The sequence below is a fragment of the Clupea harengus genome, chromosome 3 (assembly GCF_900700415.2).
Source record: "Clupea harengus chromosome 3, Ch_v2.0.2, whole genome shotgun sequence".
NCBI lineage: Eukaryota > Metazoa > Chordata > Actinopteri > Clupeiformes > Clupeidae > Clupea > Clupea harengus.
This window is the reverse complement of record NC_045154.1, coordinates 11,971,814-11,995,262: the sequence shown is the minus strand read 5'-3', so window position 1 is coordinate 11,995,262 and position 23,449 is coordinate 11,971,814. Positions and strand designations below refer to the sequence as shown.

Here is a 23,449-nt window from a genome sequence, read left to right as displayed (position 1 = left end):
TGTGTGTGTGTGTGTGTGTGTGTGTGTGTGTGTGTGTGTGTGTGTGTGTGTGTGTGTGTGTGTGTGTGTGTGTGTGTGCGTGCGTGTCTGTGAGTGTCTGTATGTGTGTAGCAAAGCCAGCACAGCTAAGCTGTTATCGTTCCAGCCTAGTTTACACAGCCCTGCTGACACTGACTGACACCACCGAGAGGTCCGTGTCTGGCTGTGAGAATAATGATGATAACCGCACCTGCAAGGAGGCAAGAAGTCACACACAGAGTCATGCGTCATCACCCTCCGCCACTTCAGTGTGAGCTCCTAGCATGCCACATTTACTCCCTTTTGATGTTGTTGTGGTTTCACAATTTCAAAGGGAGTTGTTTCAAAGGGAGAGGTGATTGAGATTTTTGTAGTTCTGAAAGACGGGTCTGTGACATCACAGTTATTTCAAATCAAGAGGTGTTTGAATTAGCTGTAGTGTTTGGGTGGAAAAGGGAATTGTTATTGCTGTAGGTTCAGGAGGACACATGTGTGATTACTGTTGTCAGAGGGGGACGGTGACTGCTTTTTCTTTTTAGAGGAAAATAGTGATATTGCTGCAGTTTCAGAGGAGACACTGACGCGATGCAGTTTGCAAAGGAAGGGTGTTTTTGTTTTGCTGTGAGTGCCATCCACCAATGCTAGGAGAGCTATGGAGCCAAAAAAAAACTAGACTGGACTGGAAAAATAGAACATTGGCATTGAAACACTTGTATTGAAATTAACTTTAGGAACTGAAAAGATGTTTTTTTTTGTTTTTTCATGTCAGTCTTTTTCAGTGCATGTTTTTTTCCCTCCATATCAGTAGTTTTCAATGTCAATTTACCGTCTCTGTCTTTGCATGGAAGGGGAGGAGATTTCTTTGGGAGGGACAAGTAATACGTTATTTGCATAGATCCAGTGGGCAGCACATCTTTGGACATGGGTATGGTAAGACGTATGAGGATTGTAAAAAGAAGAAGAGAAAATCCCATGCAAACCCGTTCAATGGCACTTCCCATCCAGAATTTTCATCGATAATTCAACACTTGAAACTACGATATCTAGCCAAACTGGATACTTTTAGGATGAAATAATGTCCATACCTTGTGTCTCCTTGGTCAAAAAATGCCATAATTTCATCCTTAATATCCTTCACCCCTCCACCCAGCTAGCTAATGTTGTGATAGCAGACTGAAGTTAGCTTTTTAGAGACTGGCTTCAGAGACTAGTTTACAAGGTAACACTAGCCTTGTTTACTGGAGTGTTTCTGGTATGGTGCCTTGTTAGCTGCAACAGTATCTTCCCTAATTCATTTCATATGAAATTTGGTGACATACATTTCCAGGCTTTACCTAAAAGATTGCCTTCATTTAATGCTGAATTGGCTTACTCTTCTATGTAGTGTTGGCTAACGTTAGCTTGTTATGGACTAGCTAACGTTAGCTAACACTAGATAGAAGAGTATAGGGCATTCAGCATAAAATTAAGACAATCTTTCACCAATTGTGTCCAGTTTAGCTAGATATTGAACTGCATGTCTATGACTTCCATGGGACTTTGCCTTCTTCTGCCCGTATATCAGGCCACGCCCCTTGTGCAGAGATGCTTTGCCCACAGGATCTATGCAAAACATGTATTCCTTGCCCCTCCCATCAAACCCCACCCCTTCCATGCCAAAACAGACACAGTAGAGTAAGCTAACGTTGAGAAGTACTAAAAAAGTAGCGAAAAAAGACTTGCAGCGTAAAAAAACAGCACTGAAAAAGGCTAACATGAAGAAACAAAGGAGAGATTGTCATTAAAATAGCAGAATAAACAAACAAACAAAAAACATCAAAAAATCTTTCCAGTCCCAAAAGTTAATTTCAAGTGCCAATGCCAATGTTCTATTTTTCAATTTAGTTTTTTTCTTTTTTTAAATCTGTTTTAGCTCCCTAGAGACCTGGGCCACACAGGATACCTACAGAAATTGTCTGAGAACAAACAAATGGTCCCTGTGCAAACACACAACAGACTTCAGACTGCTTCTGAGGCAGGCCTCTGAGGCATTTTAATATGAGGCTGAGTGAGCTGAGTGAATTAGAGGTGAGTGGCACCAGTGCTCGGGCTATGTTCATTACACAAAGAGGTGTGTGTGTGTGTGTGTGTCTGTGTGTGTGTGTGTGTGTGTGTGTGTGTGTGTGTGTGTGTGTGTGTGTGTGTTTGTTTGTTTGTGTGTGTATGAGCGAGAGGTTGGTGGTTAATGTCACTCTAAATCCCAAACACCACCACCTGTCATAAACCCCCACAGTCCCAAGGACATGGCAGGCAGCAGTTTAAGCTGCTCTTAGTAGCACACATCACACACACACACACACACACAGAGAAAGAGAGAAACGCACACAGTTAACAGAGGGATATTAGTTAGTTGACACTAATTGTGCTTTGCTTAAAACTTAAAACAACACAAAGCGTCACAATAGGGAAGCTTAATGAGATAAAGGAGAGCTGCCATTGAAATGAACACATTTGGAGTAAGATACTGGGCCACATTTACGAAGAGTGTTTAGCTCTGGTCAACATCTAAGCCTAAAACACTTATGAAACGTAGCTTGTCAGTGCACAGTGATGAGTGCAATTTACAAACATCAGTAAGTATACACTAGGTCTATACTATACTATACCTAGGTCTTGTATACTGAAAGAGAAAGTGTGCATTATTTGCATATGATTTGCCGGATGGTTAGTGGTTGTTGTCTATTTGCAAGGATAGATGGGACCTACAGTAACTACTTTAGTTAATCTTTAATTGAAAAATTAAATGCAGAGGTCTGGGACTCATTGCGTTACACAAGGGGGAAGGACTGCAACACTGGTATGCCTGCACCATGATATGGTCCCACTGAACACCATCCCCATACCATGCAGCTAGAAACATCCTCTTTGTAACTCTGAATAACTTTTCTCTACTTATCTTTCTCCCTCTCTTCTTTTCCCCCATCTCCCCTCAAATAATTTCTCTGGGCATGCTGCCATGTCTTATTAGCCTCCCTCCCTCCCCCAAAGTCAGGCCACTGCATTGTATCACACCCAACTGTGTGGCAGCATGGCCTGCTAATTCCTTCCTGCATGTAATACATCCCTCTCCAACACTGCGTGCCTGTCACTCTCTTTCCTAAAAGTAATTCTGTGGCAGGAGTTGCAAAAGACCATGTCAAATATCTCTCCCCTACCTAACCCTTCTCGAAGCTGCTGTGCTTCTCATAATGCCTGTCATCCTGCATGAGTTAGGGTACATTTATTTTCCACTCCTATCTCAAAGTGTGCGGTGCTGGAATGGAGAGTGATTGAGTGTGCACACAAACAGTGTATATGTGCATAGATATTTGTGCCCGTTCGTATGTTATAATATGTAATTTGAGCATGTCTGTGTTTTTGTACGTGTGCATGTCTGTGTATCAGTCACATGGGAAATTTCAGCACCACGTGTGTCTGTGAGTGTGAGTGTGTGTACGCACATGTGCACAAATGAGTTTGTGCTTGACTGGCAAATGGGCAACTTCAGCAGTCCCCACCACCTGTGTGTGTGTTTGTGTGTTTGTGTGTATGTGTGTGTGTGTGTGTGTGTGTGTGTGTCTATCTCCTTTGCCATCAGACCTCTCCAAACACAAGAGCAAAACGAATTTCCACTTTCCAATTTCTCCCCTTAATGGCTCTGCTTCTGGGTGCTGACAGATGGCGCACCATCCACCCCAACTCACCACCCCCCCCTCCCCTTGCATTTTCCAAAGGGAGATAAGAGTCCAATATCGCTTCGGTGTGTTCTATTTGTCTGAAATGATAAACTCTCTGATACAGTAGTGCTGATTCCCCATTCTGCTCTCTGCTTAATGCCTTCGTCTCTTCACATTTTGCACCAGCCACCCGCCACCCCCACCCCGTCCTTTTGTGTTTCCTTTATGAATGCCCCTGTTTGGGCTCAAGAACTTGTAGCTTGTACAGATTTACACAGAGACCTCCGATGCTTCATTAGGAAGCGTGAGTGGAGAGTGCTAAGGTGCCCCGTGGCAGAGGAACCTCAGCATAGCAGAGGAACCTCAGGGATTGGCCACTTCTTCTGATTTTAAATGTCAATTGATTTGTTCAGGAGGGTCCGTGGGGGTGGGTTTGCAGGTGTTAGTGTGTCTTCAGCCTTACTCATAGATCCGAGGCTAAAGTCTGATTAGTGCACATCAGCCAGATCGATTCTGTCAAACTGCACTGATCGTGGGCGTGTCGTCTTTTGGCCAGAAATCAAATGCAAGGTTGCCATCCTGGCATGACGATGAAATTCTCCCCAGTGGTCATCTCCATAAGTCGTGAAGGTATGATGGCAGAGAAGGTGATTTGGTTGGGAATCTGGCCGGAGACGTGGACAAACACACGCAGACATACACACACACACACACACACACACACAAGTGGAATGCAAGGTATGGAGGGGGGGGGGACATAAATAGCCTCAGGCATAGGGAGAGAAGGATATGCGTTATCTTTTTAAAGAGACAGTATGAAACAATGTAGATAGAACACAACTGTCGTTGCAACTAGACACCAAAGCTATGCACTATGCAGTTCAAAAGACACGCAGTTAGCATACTAGGAAGCCTTTTATCAGTGCCGACTGTGCTATTGTTGGTGTTTGTAAAGATTTTGCATGCCTTTTCAAAGCTTAGATTGCTCATTTTTGACCAAAAGCCCTTACCACTGCTTTCAAGCTGGAGCATGTAAATGCATTCATAACCATTATATAACGTGAGATGCATAAAAGATGCACCTGTTAATGCTTTTCCTGAGGGTGGCGATGGCGTGTAGATAGCAGGAATTTTCACTGACAGTGCGTCTGGGCCAGATCAGGGCCAGGTCATTTGCAGAGTCAGCCATGCCTCTGCAGTGGAGCAGCCCTGACATCCCCCTTCTCTCTCTCTCTCTCTCTTTCTCTCTCTCACACACGCACACACACACACACACACACACACACACACACACACACACACACACACACACACACACACACACACGCACACGCATACGCACACACATACCCACACACATACGCACACACACACATGCACATGACTCAGGACATCGATTCAGCCCATTTCTTCATACTGACCCAATCAATTGAAACGGATTACAAGGCTCCCTATTTATCATGCCACACAAAGCAGTACTACCCTCATGAGCAGACCATAAACCTGATTAGGTTTGGAGAAGCTGACTGGTTAGGAGAGTGTCTCCAATGGAAATGTCATTTTTCACCGTACACTAAGTGAAGAACATTTGTTGTACCCCTTTACTGTTGGCTACACTGACAGAGCATTACCGTAAATATTACTCTAATCCTAACACAGAAAATAACTTAATTGGCGTTTCGTGTGCATGTTACTATTGTTCCTTCTTAATGTTCAGTAGCCTAATCTTGCAGTAATGTATTTGCCAAATATGGGACCACACCTGTTGTTAACCATTCACCGTACGAGGGTCCACACCTGCCAACATTCTGGCTGGTTCCATATGGATGACCTCACCTGTTCACACCTGTTCACACCTGTTGTTAACCACGCCCCCTAACAAAATCTGTTCAGTTGCCATATGGGTAACCACATCTGGCACGATCAAGTAGGCCATTTGTATCTCTGTGAGATGTAAACACATAGGTTCAGGTTGGATAGGTCTACATCTCTGCCCCATCAGGGAAAGCTTGTGAAGCAGACTAGACTCACACAGGCATTAAAGCTTCCCAAACCAAGGCAAATACAATAGAGACTTACAGTGTGAAGTGCTGTGAAAGAAATTGCTAGTGCCTTGTCTGTCTGATGTAATTTGCTAAGCGGCCTCTGGCAGCCATTAATGGATTCATTATGTCTTTTTGGTTCATATAACTTGTTAATGATGATTGTGTCATAATGCTTTACACTTCAACAACAGTATTGTTAATTAAATCTAGAACAATCTCTCTCATGCTGTGACACTAATGTGTTTGGAGTTCATTGTAGCAGTCATATTCCTGACTGTGGCAGAAAGAAATATGGAGACACAACCCACTCATCCTACTCCCTCGGTTGTGAAGTTTTAGTCAAATACTTTCCTGTGGCTACTGTTTTAACTGAGATTGATAGATAGATATATAGATAGATAGATAGATAGATGGATGGAGGGGTGAATTAATAGATGGATGTCTGGTTGGATGGATGGATGAATGGTTGGATGGATGGATGGATGGATGGATGGGCCGATGGATTGGTGCATGTATAGTATTATCTGGAAAAAAACACAAGGTCAAAGAAGGCTTTCAATAGCTATAATGGTCTTCACATTGGACAGTACATCTTACTGTTGGGAAGGGACAAAGAATGAGTGGTGTCCCATTCCTTAGAGGGAAGGAAGGTCTTCATCAATTATGTAAAATATAATGTATCGTCTTCCTGTCATTATAAATCCCTTCAGGACAGGTATAAGTCCCCTCCTGTTCGTCCTCCTGTCCTGTTCATCCTGCCGGAATGTATTTTTCGATAATGACCGGTGGACTGTACATAACCCCGCTTATTTTACTTGCCAAAAAGACAAAAGACATTCCTCTTTTTAAGGTATTTTCTTTTTGTTTCGTAGCTTCTGCTGAGAAAATATAGTCCTTCACACAAACTTTAAAGTTTCAGGTGTTGCATAGCAACGTATTACTTGCTGACTTCAGGTTACAATGAATTTCCGTTACGATTAAAGAATGGACTACTTGAAAGATGTGAATCACAAGCACAAAACCTGTTGCCAGTGGCAGCGGTCATTCATTTTTTTCAGCGGTCATTATGGCTCCTCAAATAGCTGCAGAAAGTTCCATTGAATTGAGGATTGGGATTCGCAACAGATGTCCGCTGATTGCCGACAAAATGAATGACCACTGCCAATGGAAACAGGTTTTGTGCTTCTGATTCACCTTTTTCATATCATTCCGCAAGTAGTCCTTTCCATAGACAGTCCGTTCGAAGGTCCATGCACTTTGTAACAGAGTTCATTGTAACTTGAAGTCAGTAAGTAATGCTTGAAAAAGTATTTCTTCTTTGAAAGCCACAAAATGTCAAGAAAATCATCAAAACATTTCTTTCATTTTATCATTTTGTCAAGTAACTGTATGATGGGTGGGATAATGTATAGTCTGCCCGTCATTCCTGAAGAATGAAACCCTCTGTGTTCGTCCTGTTGGGATTTATTTATCTAGTGTGAAGTAGATCTGCTGCTTGAATAACACACAGAGGACCCAACATGTACTTTTGACACAATAATATAATTTTGGAAAGAAAAATGTGGTTAATGCACGGCTTTGTTTTATTAAATTTACATACAATACTGTTGTGCCGTTAATATCCAGTGCAGTTAATATTTGGGAAATTATAAGGGTATATGGGTATATGTGACTGATTTAAACCCAAATCAAAGAGACATTTCCTAACTAGAATGCAAAGCCAGGCTCAGGTTCATAAAGGTTTTCCTCACTCAAGCACAGTCTAGCTCAATCCCAGATGTGTCAACAGTAGCAGGACGCACGTGTCTGTTGCTCCTAAAGAGTTGGCTTATCCAGCCTTAAGACACATTTTCATTTACAAGTCACAGCAAGTAACACCTGAGGTGTTGCATGCTTAGCATTAAAAATACCTGCTTAGAATTTTCTAATTTGGCAAACCAGATTTAATTTCAACTATCAAATGCAATGAAATTCTGCCAGAGCAGCAACCAGATCTTGATGGACTCTGCCATGAGGATTGATTTAAATGTTGCCTAACATGACGAACACCCATGAACACAGCATCATGTAGACACCCTTCTACAGCCAGTCTACAGACATCAGCTAGTTTACAGTCATCAGCGTCAGAATAGGGACCCAGCAGAGGACCTGGAATTTCTACTGGTTCTGTAGCAATCCATGAACTCTACCCTCATTTATAATTTGAAATTCTGTGTCATAATCTGTTAATTATTGCCTGTTTCACTAACGAGGGAAGGCAGAGATAAACTGCGTAATTAAACTTTTTGGGGGCAATTCGACAAAGAAGCATTATTATTCATTTGCTTTTTCTTAACTTTCAATTCCCACCAGACCCTTACAAACTATTCAGCTCCGAATTCAATTATATCAACTCCAATAATGGTTTGTTTCCTTTCTTTCCTTCCTTCTTTCTTCCTTTCGTTCTTTCTCTCTGTGAAGTGATCTTTATAAACTGCATGAGGTGGTGTAAACTATGCTGTTCGATGTGTCACGCAGGTCACTTATCAGGTGCACTGCCGTTTTCTACAGGACATTCCAACTGATAACCGCAAACACACACACACCCACACACAGACACACACACACAGACACATCCTAGCATTGACGTTGTATTCAGATTGAGATAACCCAGGCCATTGTGGGGAAGCAGGCTGGAATTCCGGCCTAATTATACACAGCGCATCCCAAACAAAGGCTGTGCATTGTCATTTTTAATTGCGATTGAGATTGGTATGGTTATATGTGTGTGTGTGTGTGTGTGTGTGTGTGTGTGTGTGTGTGTGTGTGTGTGTGTGTGTGTGTGTGTGTGTGTGTGTCAGTAGCAGGGATCTAAATGCCAACGAGATTATGTCCAAAGACAAAGACCTGCTGCTTTTCTTTGGCCTCAGTCCTGCCAGTCAGCCTAGTGTGTTACATCAGGGACAGGGGCTGAGGCATGTGCGGTCCAGTTGGATTGAATTATTTCTTCTTCTGTGAGAAACACTGAATCAAAAGCAATTTAGAGATACATACATTTGATAAAGAAAATGACATGTAAATACATGGCAGCATCTCCTTTCAAGGTGGCATACTTAATTTGCTCCTTGCTAGATATGGTGTAAGATTACATGGCTGAACAAGGATGATTGTATTGCATTTTGTGGTGTATGTGTGCTATGCCTGAAGGACTCATAATAATACACATGTAACTCATTGTGCATGTGAGATGTGCATGTGTGTTTCTGTGTGTGTACTACCTGTATTTATAGTGTAATGTATGTTTTTATTGTGTGTGTGTGTGTGTGTGTTTTTGTAGGCAGTGTCTGCAGTATTGTGTGTGTGTGTGTGTGTGTGTGTGTGTGTGTGTGTGTGTGTGTGTTTGTGTGTGTGTGAGAGAGAAAGAGTCCGATGTGGTGTGGTGTGTCTATGCTGCCTGGATTGGTGCTATCTTTAATGAGATTATAGTACTCCCTCATTTACTGATTTCACTCTTCCCTTTCCTCTTGGGCTGATTGTGGGGGATAGCACCTCTAATGGCGCTTTAAGAGAATCTAAATGAGATCTCTCCTCTCCCCGGAAATACAAGCCCTCATAATGTACAGGGATTTAGTTTAGAGATGTCTTTAGCCAAAGGCTTTCTATCCTTATTCAGTATTATGCATGAAATGGTCAGCACTGATTCATTACTATATTTGTTCTTGTAGGTGCAATACAGTAGAAGTTACTGACTTGCATACTGACTTTGTTTGCAGTCATCGCTGCTCACTGAGTGGAGAGGATCTGAACAGACAGTGGAAGAAGCCAGACGCAGCTCTGAGTCCCACCATCTACCACACCAAAGGCTTCCTCTACTACCTCAACAGCATCGGCAGGACACCGCTGGTGAGAGCCCCACGCAACACATACAGAGTAGACACACACAAGTACACATGCACACACACACACACACACACACACACACACACACACACACACACACACACACACACACACACAACCATACATTGTCCAAACCTACACTACCACACAGCCCAAGACGCACACCATTGGAAAGCACCAAAGACACGCCAGTCAGTAAAGACAAGATGACATCGAAGCACGGCACATGCAAAGTCAAAGGGAGGGGAAGGGAGGAGAAAGGGATGAATTCATACACGTATCAGGATAAGCATGCTAGCATACATATGGCAAACGTACATGTAGATGTTATGCACATGATGCATGTACACAACAAAGATAAGATGGTATATACATGACGAATACAATTGATAGTGAATAGTGGCACAGTGGGCTCATAAAGTTACTATTACAAGGGTAAGTAGAGCAATGAAACAGGGAATTATGTAGATGGTGGGAAGGATGTTTTCATTCACCATGGTAATGTATATTCTGTGTAAGCACACTGAGAGTCACTTTACCAAGTCAAATTCCTTGTTTGTGCAAACTTACTTGGCCAATAAAACCTGATTCTGATTCTGATTCTGATAGTATTCACATATTCAGACACCCTTACCCATTATCAACCAACAAGTGCCACATCACTACTTGTTAGAGAATCACATTGTAGATCACACTGCGTGGGATTCACCCATGAGAGAGCCTGATGGCAGGTGATTCATAAAATTGTGACAATATTCCAATATTTTCGTATAACGGGACACCTCAAAGGCCGTTATCCCGTTTATACCCTGGTTGCCACAAGTAAGTATAGCCTAGAAAGAAATGTTTAGTTCAGTTCAAAGAGAAGCCATGGACCAGGATAGCGTTAGATTGTCTGCTTGGTTACAGTTGATTCCATTGCTGCTAAGCCCGAATCCTTTAGTTTGCTTTTCTGATTCTATGCTAGCTAGCTTACCAGCTTCCTAGTTCTCCAGTTAAAAGTAATTTAGCCACCAAATTGAGCATGTTTACACCACTTGGCAAAATGAGAGAATACATTTATTTTGGTCATTCATTAACTTGCCTGACTACATACTCACTGTAGTCACCTCTATCTATGGACAGCTTTTCAATCTAGTACTATTTTTATGGTTGTTGTGGTTACTATTCAAAGTGTCCAGAGCATTGATATAGAGCGTGATTAAACTTTTTTACCTAATCTACTTCATAAATGTCCCATTATACAGAAATATCGGTACACCTGTCAGCCAAACAGAAAATTATTACTTGGCACCGGGGTATAATAACTAAAACCAACTGTCATGTCGTGATGATGATGATGACAGCTTATTTTATCTGTCATAACATGTTTATGACATAGCTAAACCAGTCTTATGACAGATGGTCTAGTTACGTGTTATCATACTTCAATTTCTGATCTGCATTCACCATTAAAGAGCACTAGCTTTAAAAAAAAAAAAAAAAAGATTTGTCTGGCACCAATTTAGAGCCATGTATTTTTGTTATTCCTCTGGGGTTCCTGGTCTGTTTGCTGAAGAGCTGTTTACATATCTAAATAACTTCTTTACTGGCCTCCTCCTCGCACCACAGAGCTTCAACTGGTGCTATCTTGTTTTGGGTCAAGGCACAAGACATGTCCTCAGGAGAGACCAGCTGTCTCGTTGTGTCACAGTGTTCCCCGGTCTGCATATCTGACACACTTTTGTTTTAATTCCACACCTCTAATACACCATGCTTTAGTTGCTGACTACATCCACACTGCAATGTATGTGATCTCTGGAGCTGGACACTCAGGTTGTTAGTTTGGCGAGCAGCTTGTCTCGAGGTTTCAGGGCTGTACTGGCAGCAGCGGCAGCGGCAGCTCATTGGCAACCCTCCAGTACCATCCCTTCACTGTGGAGATAATGTATCGGATCAGGCAGGCAACCAAAGGCATCCAGCAGCTTGGCCAATCCTTTTGCTTGAGTGCCCCAGACGGACCCAATGTTTTCCTCTATAATGTGACAGTGAATTAGAACGGAGTGAAACGCGGACTGATTGCCAAGAGCAATTTGATAAACACATGCAAAGAGTTGAGGACGATACAATTAATTGCTCAGCTTTGTCGTTTTTGATATCTTCATGGCAGCTGCCAGTTGTCTGTTAGTTTTGGGAGCTGTCCATTTTTTTCTCTGCTCAGAAAACTGTGGATGTGACTGACATAACAGATATGTCTGTTCAAAATGGCAGAAAGTATGAATGCTTTACACAAATGATGACGCGATTTATGTGATCATCTGATTTTTATTTAAGGGGTCATTTATCTTGTTAATTTATGTTTAGCTGGTCATTCAGGTGGTTATGTTATATGTGCCAAATGGATGATTTAGCTATTTATTTTGTGGTTAACCAGTTGGTTGTCTCTCATCTGCTTTAAAGCAATCAAAGGTGATAACCACCATTTGTTTCTCTCAATTGATACTTTCTCAGGAATAGTTCGTAGGGATTCGTTTCCATGGACTTCCATGGGCACCTTACAGCGTTGTCCCGGTGATGACTTAAACATGAAGAAAGAGGAGGAACAGAAGGGAGTGTGGAAAAGACATTAGATTCAAAAGTGCAGAATCCAATTACATGTCAAGACATTTGTCATGTGAGACACAGATACTTTGTCAAAGTAGGAGAATATTAAATAATGTAAACAAGAAAACGTCACCATGTCTACAAACAGCCAGTTTCTCACAAAAGTAACATATGTCATCAGACTACAAGGCACAGCACCAGAGTCACAAATCACATTGTGAAAATAAGCCTGTAACGTTGTTATCAAGGTGTCGTATGGCCAGTCTTCCTTTAAGTCAAGCCACATTTAAGTTAACATTAATATTGAATGTACTCTATGACCTCTTTTTGCAGTTCTTGGCCCCAGTGACTAGAGCCGAACCATCAGCCTAGGTCTGTCTCTCCTAGGAAACCCACAGAGACAGCTATACATTAAATACAAAACCCAGACAACCCACTCGTCTTTCTATGGCTTCAATGTTTTTTTTTTTTATAACAGGCATGCAGTGTATTTCCCTTTATTGAATGCAATTACAGATTCGAGTATGATTCAAACTGCATTTAATTGATCATGTATGTAATTATGCGCTTACCTGACAAGAATTGTGTTGTTATGCAGCTCAGATATGATTGTCTGAAACAAGCAATTAACGGATGCAGATTGCCATTAGAAAAAAAGAGAGCAGTCAGCCTCGTACAATAATGAAGCGCCTCCCATTAGTAACTTCCTGTCAGACAGCATTTGATTATAGTCACCTTCTTGACCCCGTTGTCTCAATGATACAGCCACCTGCAGGACACCAGTATCTGCTCTGACAGCACTGTCTCCACAACACCACTGTATTCACACCACTAAACTATGCACATCTGATAACTGTATACACCAAGGTGAACTTGAGCACTGCATTAGGTTGCAATTTAACATAAAAAAAAAAAAAAATGCAGAAATTAATTTAACCAAGTCTGCACTTTTTGGAAAATCGAGTGCTGGATCAGGCACAATTTTGCTGTGTTCAATATAAGCAGTACCAGTTGTGGTCGAGTTGAATTAAAGCACTGGGCGTTTTCTCACTGCATCACTGGTCTGTGACACCACTGGATCACTATCACAATCACCCAAACACCAATGTGCCCACTGCATAATAGCATTCATGATTATATTGTTTCCAACAGCACCTTGGAAATGTTCATTTAGGAGTGCTCTTCCACATGAAAGGTACCAGGCCCACTTTAAAAATAATGTTGGTCTTACTTAGTCAGCAAAGAAACTGGTGACTGAGTCAACCATGATTTGCCAACAGAGAGAGAGAGAGACAGGGAGAGTGAGAGAACCAGAGAATAGAGAGACAGGGAAAGTGAGAGAACCAGAGAATAACAAGAAGGGAAACATGAGGAGATTATCGAAGAAGTGACTAAACAAATAGCTACATATAAATAAATAAATACAAACAAATAATCGTATTGAACGTACATAAATTGCTACTTCACTTGCCGGCAGGTGTTCTGTGATTACCATGGTCACTCCAGGAAGAAGAACGTGTTCCTGTACGGCTGCAGCATGAAGGAGACGCTCTGGCAGTCTGGGTCTTCAGTCGACACGGCAACCCTCAAGGAGGATCCAGGATACAGGGTACCATGACCACTTCTGTTTTTAATCTTCACATATGCAGCTACAGAACACGGCACTGCCCATTGTTTCTGCATTACAACACAATTGTTCATCGTTTAAGATGATGAACGATGCATGTCATGGAAAGAAACAAGCACAACAGTTTGTATTTAAGTGCCAGCCACTCATCTAGATTCATTGTAATGTGAATAGATAAAAAAAAGTGAATAGTGTCAACATCTTATCCCCTCAGACAATTCCCAAGACTCTGGATCGTATCGCGCCCGCATTTTCCTTCAACAGCTGTAACTACCTGGTGGAGAAATCCCGAGCGTCTACGGCCAGGGTGGTGGTGTGGAGGGAGATAGGTGTCCTCCGGAGCTACACCATGGAGAGCACCTACAACGGCTGTGACCAGGGCATCTATCAGGTTAGTTATACACCAAACATGCATCGCCAAATTACCATTCAAATCACAAACATGGCAGCACCAAATCACCATTCAAATCACAAACATGGCAGCACCAAATCACCATTCAAATCACAAACATGGCAGCACCAAATCACCATTCAAATCACAAATATGGCAGCACCAAATCACCATTCAAATCACAATCATGGCAGCACCAAATCACCATTCAAATCACAAACATGGCAGCATGCTAGCCAGAACTGTGGAATATTCTTGTACTCTCCCCTGCCCTCCAGTAGTTTATCAATAGGCATCTCAGTTTCCCACAGACTCCCAAATACACCATAGCAACTCCTCTGACACTGCTTGACTCATTTTTGTTCAGTAGGAAATAGATCCAGGAGGAGGATTCTCACGCTTGACTTGTTGCTGTAATATCAGGTTGCGTTCGTACGCATTCATTCATAAACATCGCTAGTCTCCATGGGCGGAAATTTCATTCCACTGTTAGGGGGGTACAATAAACAGGAACATTTCTCAAGAACTATTCCTGAGGGGGACACAAAAGCTGCTGCCAAAAGTGTTGTTGAACTTGTATTGAATTAATATAGAGGAAACACTGCTATACACAAACTGCTATACTAGATCATTGATTAGTACATAACTTAAGGGTTAGCATGTTCAAATGTTTTAAATACATTAAGAAGTCATTACAAAAGCATCACTGGACTAAACTCTGAATCTGCTTTGAGTTTTTCTTTACTTACCCCATCTCAACCGCAGCCCATGTTAAACAAAACAATGCCAAAAAGCACAATATGGATGTGTGTGGATATGGATTAGGATCTGGCATTAGTCTCACACTGCTGGGTTTCCCTCTTATTTTCATCAATAAGAAAGGTCTGGTCTCTACAGCATCGCTCTGCTTTCTGAGAATTTGCCTTTCGTAAGCCTGCTAAGTTATGAGCCGACAGTGACATTGGGTGGAAGGCAGAACACGTCAGGCACGGCATCATGTATTTAACATTCATGATTATGGGCCAGGAAAATCAAAAACTAGAACATGCATGGAATGGTGAAGTATGTGTCTGCTATACCAAACACATTTCAGCACAGATTTGTGTTTTTCCCACTTGCACCACTAATGCAGAAAAACCAGCGTATGGACAGAATTCTGTCATTATGGTACGGGTTCGAACATGCATAATATACAGTGTATGTAGCAAAGAGTAGATTTGAGAGAGCAGAATCGATCACACCTCAGTCAATAACCAAGAGTAGTGGCACCATACAAAATATTAAATATTATTTTGAACTGCCTGCTTTGCTAAGCAGTTTTTTTCTTTTTCTTGTCTTGATTGTAAATGCACACCCAGAGCTTCAACTCTTTATTCATTTCAGCCTCATTTGCATGATATTGTGTCTGGTAGTGTGTGTGAAAGTGTGTGTGAAAGTGTGTGTGGTACTGTGTGTGGTATTGTGTGCTTGCTTAGCTGAATTTTTTGAGCGGGACCAATAGCAGAGGCTGAAAAAAAAAAGATGTCTCAGGTCCAGATTGATTGTTTGGTTTAAGACGTGTCCATAGCCTTTCATTCAAGGTGGGGGTCAAGCAGAAATAGAAAAATACCAAATGATAAACAAGGTGTATACATGTAGGCTTACAGTTCATATCCATTTTAATTATTACTAATAAGTGTTATCTGAAAAAAAGATCCAAACCATTCTTTTCAGTGGTTTTTGCAACCTTTTTTGTAATTAAGTCAAATCACATTCCTACTTTGTATGTTAGCATTCACGTTTATGAGTAGAGCACACAAGTCATGATCAAACCAGAGTGAACACAACAGTAGTGAAATTAAGGAAGATTAAGTAAATCGTATTCATCCCCATGTCATGTTGACCTACTGTGCTATAAATACTTGTGGAATATGTTAAATTACTCAGGGTGAATACATGAATATGTGAAGAGTGAGCACAGAGTTCAGCCACACCACAAAAATGAATTCTACCCTCTTTTAAAAAAAAAAAGATTCTACTCTTTCTATTCTGCACACACACACACACACACACACACACACACACACACACACACACACACACACACACACACACACACACACACACACACACACACACACACACACACACCCACACTCACCTCTGTGCCACCTCACTTCTTTGACACCTGCTCATTTGCATTTCCAGTCTCAGCCATTCTCTGTTCTACCTGCCCATTTTTAACCCTTCGCTAGCTCACCAAAACACTGGACCTCTTGTTATGACTCTTGTGTCTTAAATTATCTATTATTATTTTAGAAGGTGTAAGGTTTGGTAAAGGTGTATAGAGTTAGGGTTTGGCTCTCTGTCTGCTTTCTTCAGTAGGACCACTTGGGTGATTGCTTGGTTTGGATTACTTGGTCTTTGTTGGTTGGTAATAACTCTTGGGTGGGTTTATAGTCGATAGAGTGCAGTTTGAAGCTTGAAGTTTGAAATATCAAATTACATGGACAACGATGGTGCTAGACTAAAACAATTGTAAGTACATTTTAAGTTCACATACTAAACCGTTTGTATAGCTTATCACACTAATCACGGAGTACCTGATACATTATGATGGCAATGACCTCACAAGTTGTTGTGGCTGACCAAGGTCAAGGTTCAACACATTTGAATTTGGAACAACAAGAATTTATTGTCCAGAAATTGTCACTGGGAAAAAATGTAAAACTATAAATGGTCTGTTTGGGACAAAAAACAAGTCTGTAAACCCACCTTTAGCCTGCCTGATCAGCCTGATCCTTGTGTATTTACCTGTGTCAGGCCTCTATGGGTGAGATATAGTTATGAGGTGAGGGTTATGAGCAGCGCTGCTGGCTGTAGTGGTTTATATAACCTAGCTTCCACCCCCACCTCATCTCCAGTTCATAATGTACAGACTGTGGTGGGGAACACCACTCATTAAATCTGACCTTGCTTTGATTGCAGTCCCATTAAGATTTCGCGATTTTTCTTTTTTGATTTTTGCAATCAAAATGAAAATGTTTGTTTCCTATTAAACCCCACTTAAACCTCACATACACTATCAAACGAACTAATTAGAGTTAAAAATCACATCAGACAGATTAGTCTATCTTTTTATACCTTTCTTCATTTCACGCACTTATTCTGATCTGATTTCATAAGTTCGGATTTGGTCATTTTATCGATAATAGAATGACATTGAAATCTAAGTTGAAGTAAAATAACATCCATTGCTTGGTGACTAGATTGGTTGGTCACTAGAACTTGGCCAGGCCTTTGAACCCTATTCCAAAATCAAGTTCCTTTTAATATTCAGAACAGTTATCATGAATTTCATGAATCATGAAAAATGTAACAGAAAACATGATTATTAATGGGACATGAAGTAGTGGCAGTGAGTAGGCTATGACAGACTTTGCATAACTTTATACCACCATCAGCAGGCCAGAAGAAGTGGAATTAAGTTGCAAATTCACAAGGCTAATTTTCTGCTTAATTTATGCAGTAAATCAACAAAATATGCAGTATCGTGAAAAAATACATCGAATTCAACGATCACAGGATCCCAAAAAACTGGTTGGACTGTGATTGCCTCATACAATCCCCCAGTAGTCTGTAGGGTTTCTAGCTGATATGGAAAAGCCTGGAGAGACTCCCCCTGTGAGAGTGGCCGTGTCAGACAGTAATGGGAGCAATCAGACAGCATGTTTACTCAGTGCTCTGTCAATGACTGCCACCTAGTCCCACATTCAGCTCTGCCATGGGGAGGTGATCGGGGGGGGGGAGGGTGTTGGTATTAGCTAGGAAATGAGAGGATATGGATACACACATGCTCTCACAAACACACACACACACCACATAGTGGTTGTGTCATTAGTGGGTAAATGTGGGGAATAGATCCACACACACCACACTAAAACACAGTGAATTGGTTCCATTAGTGGGTAAACGTGATATGGATACTCATAAAAAACACTCACAGACACCATCCACTGGCTGCATGGTTGAGTAAAGGTGGGCTGGAATTCACACACACACACACACACACACACACACACACATACCACATATCCTGACTGCATTAGTAGGGATGTGGGGATCTGAATCAGAAAATCACACGTGTCATTAAGGGGAGCCCGAGAGGCAAGTGGTAGACCAGCTGTTTGCTTGCATGTACTGTTAAAGGCTGGGCAGAAGCCTGAGCAAGTGCCTGATTAAAAAGTCTGTACTGATCTTCGCCCAGGATGTCAACCGACTGGCAGACTGTTGGACTGCACCAAGGGGGGCCAACTCTAAGCAGCCCCTATCGGTATTTCTCAGATGGACCAGTGTTGCTGGCACCAGCCAAAACCCGGTTTAGAGAGCAAAATACCCCCCCTTGTGCTCGAAGTCCATTTCTGCCAATTAGTGGCGGTGCTGAAACATGGAATTGGCTTCAGGATTTGTCCAGAGACGGTTCATTATCCCCTCAGACGGTCGGTGAGTCACAGGCAGGGGTCAGAGCCGAAAAGGACGGAGGAGCAAAGAGAAGAGAGAGAAGGCAAAAGACAGAAGGGGAGAGAGGAGAGGAGAGTGAAAAAACTGGAGCGAGAGGAGTGTGAGAAGGAGAGGCTTTGAGAGAGAGATTGAGAAGTACACAGGTAGGTGGATGAGGGCAGAGGGTGAGTGAGAGAAGGAGAGAGTGAGAGAGAGAGTGGGAGTTGATAGAGGAGGAAAGATGAGCAGAGAGGATGGAGGATAAAAAGAGGAGGAGGAGGAGGAACAGCTGATAGGAGAGTTAGTAGGGCAGAGAAAAGGAGAGGGAGGAGGAGACAGAGGATAATGAGAAAAAAAAGAGTGGAGGAGGGAGGAAAGAGAAAGGAGGAGAGAGGGGGGAGAAGAACGAGAAGGGGATAGAGGAAAGAGGAGGATAGAGGGAAGAGAGGAACAGAGAAGAGGAAAGAGAGAAGTGTAGGGAGGAAAGAGAGAAGCATAGGCATTACAATGAGAAAAGCAGAGAGGAGACAGGGATGGAAAGCGAATGACAAAGAAAGGTGGACGAGAGGAGAATGAGAGAATTGGAGAGGACTATAACGAGCAAAGAGGAAATGAGAGGAGGAGAGAAGAGGAGAATGAGGAGGAGAGACAGATCAATCAGAGGAGTATTTGAATGACACTGAGGAGTAGTTGAGTGTTGAGCTGCTGGAGGTGATGTTATTTTGGTGATTCTTTCTATTATTATTTCTAATAATATTCTAATAAGATTATTTCTATTATTATTCAGTGTCCATGTTTTATTATAAATATTCACTTGTCTGTCCTTATATTTTGAGTCTGTTCAACTCAGGCCCATCCTGAAGTAGTTTTCTCATCTCAAAAATATTTTAGGCTTTTCTTGACATCACAGGGACTTTATGATGGTTATGAATATTTCATTTAGTTTATTCCTTCATTATTAATTCAGTCTTTTCAACTGTTTGTTTCTACATTTTATTTTATCTCTCTTTTTTTTAACTTTTTTTTGTATCTCTTAAACTAACTCAATTACCCTCTCAGATGAGATGAGATGAGTTGAGATTAATCCAGTCCCACATTTTGTGATGAAAAGATAAAGGATGCAAAGAGAACCAAGCACAATATATTTCATTAAGAAGCTAATATTTTCATATGAAAAACAATAGGCCAGAACTGGCCCTTGACATGCTCATTTACACTTCATTCACACAAGAGGTATTTCAGATAGGTGACTGCCCCTCATAGTGGTAAGTATAAGTGTATCGTATTGCAGCTTTAACTCTTTTAACCCTTTAAATATTTTTTCAAGCAATAACATAATAATGAAACAAAACACAAATAATAAAACGCTAAATAGAAAACAATGTAACAACAACACAAACAATACAAATACAACATAACAGTACACACAATTATAGGGCAAATACAACATAACACTACACACAATTATAATAAGGCCTACTTCCATTAGTTAGTGAGTGTAGGTCCTCACACGCTATATCACCATCTCAAGACGGTTGGATATAGCTACACAGAATTCTGGGAGTGTGACACCCGCCACCTTGAATCGATACGACGTCTGCCGTCTTGAAACGATAATGAGAATTTTTTTATTTAATTTTATTTTCTTATCTTATTTCAGTTTGCAAAAATGTCTCAAAATCATTAGTTTATGTCTTAGTTTTAAGTATATGATAATAGCCCTGCTCTGAACTGATTGGTTCTCAGACAGATCTCAATTGCATAGCATTGAGAAATCACCAACTTCTACATTTTGGTCGCTTCGCTCGATTCGCCCCGCTTTCGTTGTGCAGATACATTTTACCATTAAACACCCTGAATGGGAGCAAAGCAAAATGCCCTGCAAATGGAAGCTTCCTTTCTCATCTTATTCTCCTCATCCTTCCTCCTGGTCTTGGGGGAGTGTTTGCACGTGCTCTGGCTCTAGCTGACGATGAGGAGCACTGCAGTGGGAGAGGAGGGCCTCAGAGACCCCCAGCAGGAGAGAAAAGGAGAGAGGGCCTCTTCAGTGTTTGAAGCGCTGCCTCTCTCTCTCTCTCCCTATCTGTGTTTGTGAGAGAGCGTGAGCTCTACAGGGGCTGAGGGGCACAGGTTGACTGTTAATTATGTTTAATGGCTGTAGATTTTGTTATAACTGATCTGATTTGAGAACGTTTAATAGGGTTTTCTAAATGACGGTGAGAGGCGTGAGCTTCAGCGTATGTCTCAGGCGGCTATTTGATGTTTGCCAATTGATTCAACATTGCTCTGAGTGTTTTCCCAGCCATGGTGGACCCTATTAGGGCCAAGCTTGGCAGAAAAAAAGAGGAAGTCTGAGGCTGTGGCGTCTTGGATACTAACTTGTCAAAAAATAAGGTGTGGCTGAAAGTAAGTGAAAATATACAACTACTAAATGAGAGCGATTTTTATGATAAGACTAAGAGTTCATACACTGAGAGTAATTCATGGTCTCTGAGTATGTACGTAGGCTTGTGTAGTCTGACACTCACACACACACAAAGACACACATGCAGTGATACACAATCAGTGAGTGGACTTTGAAATAGTGTCACACTCAAGAGACCATGTTAGATGGAAAGAATGTCACATTTCTGGCTTGGTCTGTTGTGCTTTAACTTTAATTATACAATGATAAAGAGGAGTTTGTGGGAGATTAAGTCTGACATAATGTTATATGTTATAATTCTGAGTTTGAGTGTAAAAGAGAATCCCTAAAAAGGGAAGGGAAATGATTATACCTAGCTTTGGAGAAAATTCCCTTTTCAGAGTGTATGTGATTGGGCCTGGATGATGATTATAAAGGAAATAGGAGGTTATCCTTAAATCACTGACTCGCCCGTGTCTGTATATGTGTGTGTGTGTGTGTGTGTGTGTGTGTGTGTGTGTGTGTGTGTGTGTGTGTGTGTGTGTGTGTGTGTGTGTGTGTGTGTGTGTGTGTGTGTGTGTGAGAGAGAGAGAGTGTGCCTGAGCATGTTTGAGCTGCACTGAGTTAATTAAGATCTTCATCAAAGCCTGTATCTCTTGCACCTTCTCTGCCTTCATACATATTTTAGTGTTATGAGCAGATTCAGGGCTTTAAAGCCACACATGGTGCGTTATTCTAATTACACACACACACACACAGACTCTCACATGCACACACACACACACACACAGACTCTCACACGCGCACACACACACAGACACACTCTCACACGCACACACACACACACGCACACACACACACTTGCCTGACAAAGCAGCCTCTGCAGCAGAGGCCCACAGACACTTGGCTCATCCATCTCCACACCACGGTTCATCCACAGGCCCTTTGATCTCACCTTTAGGCTTCCAGTGTGAAACTTGTCAAGTTCATGTCCGGACACGCGCTTTGACATCTAATTGGAGATAATCTAAAGCCTTACCCAGCGGAGCTGTCGTTCACACTTAGAACCTGAAAGCAGACGTAGGGCTAGTTAACAGGCTTTTTTTACTGGTAACTTGAAACAGGAAGCAGCGTCGTATTAATTGTGCTCGGCTGGTATTCTGTGGCTTTAAGTTTTAAGATAAGAATTCAGGATAAGAACATTCGCCTAAGGCAAATTCATTAGGCAAGTTTAATGACAGGAAATGGTAATCTGTTAGATCATTAGCTCTGAGCATAACATAATCTTTGTGTGCAATGATAGTGCAAGTAGCATTTTGAATGACATGACCTCAGTAGTTCACCTGACATGAATTTACGTTTTTAAACAGATGTTTGAATGAGGAACACAACAATGAGAGTATTAGTATTTTCAGAATGTGGGTGTGTGAAGTCTGAGGGTGATTTTGCTTGGATGATATCTGTGTGCATGGTTGTTTATTGAAGTCTGCTCGGATGCAATTATAATCATTTTACCTTGTTAACCTTTATGAAGCACTGTCACATAATGAATGTAATAAAACACATAGCATTGGCACTGTTCTTTGGTGGCTGCAACAATAGCATCTTTGGATGAATCTCAGAGAATTGTCAATATTTTATTATTTAAGTAAAAGTCAATAACTTCCTCTGTGACATTATCAGTAAAACCATGTTCTGTTTTGCTGCACTGCCTGAAATTGCTTTTGGAGAGGTTATCTTAAATTAAATGAAAATTTGCCGAAAGAAAAATGCGAGTACTAATAACTATGGCTATTAAACATTAATATATTTCGACATAAGAAATCACCTTGTTGACAGTAATAGTTGAACATAATTCTACCCTATACGGTATGTGGTTCGGTAGACAGAGTGTAATTAATAGGTAGTAGCTGACTGGTGCAGATGTAGAGCTGGTCTGTCACAGATTCATCAGTTGTAATCCGTTTCAACTGCCTAAACGTCCATGTTTAGGGAGGCAACAGTGCTGAGCTGGGCTACTTGAGATGGTCAGTCTTGCCTCCACAATGCAAACATAAAGAGAATTGATTTTCTCTGGCTGCAAACAGAGCAGATTCTGTGCATTCCACCCATGTAAACTCTCTGCACTGCTCTCTGAATTATTGAGGAGCCATCCCAGGAACACTCTCCTCATTCCACACTCACTCACACGCACCACCACCACCCACACACACACACACACACACTCACACACAAACACACACACACACACACACACACACACACAGACACACACACACAGACACACACACACAGAGACACGCACAGACACAGACACACACTCACACG

General features: G+C 41.6%; 1 protein-coding gene across 1 annotated transcript in view; it reads left to right on the top strand.

The window, feature by feature from the left end:
* LOC105892127 (cytosolic carboxypeptidase 4) overlaps nucleotides 1–23,449 on the top strand; it is a 90,079-nt gene that overhangs the window by 56,009 nt on the left and 10,621 nt on the right. Inside the window, exons 20-22 of the mRNA XM_031564583.2 lie at nucleotides 9,511–9,640; nucleotides 13,698–13,829; nucleotides 14,062–14,238. Of these exons, the coding sequence (XP_031420443.1) occupies nucleotides 9,511–9,640; nucleotides 13,698–13,829; nucleotides 14,062–14,238 (439 nt within the window). The remainder of the gene's footprint in view (nucleotides 1–9,510; nucleotides 9,641–13,697; nucleotides 13,830–14,061; nucleotides 14,239–23,449) is intronic.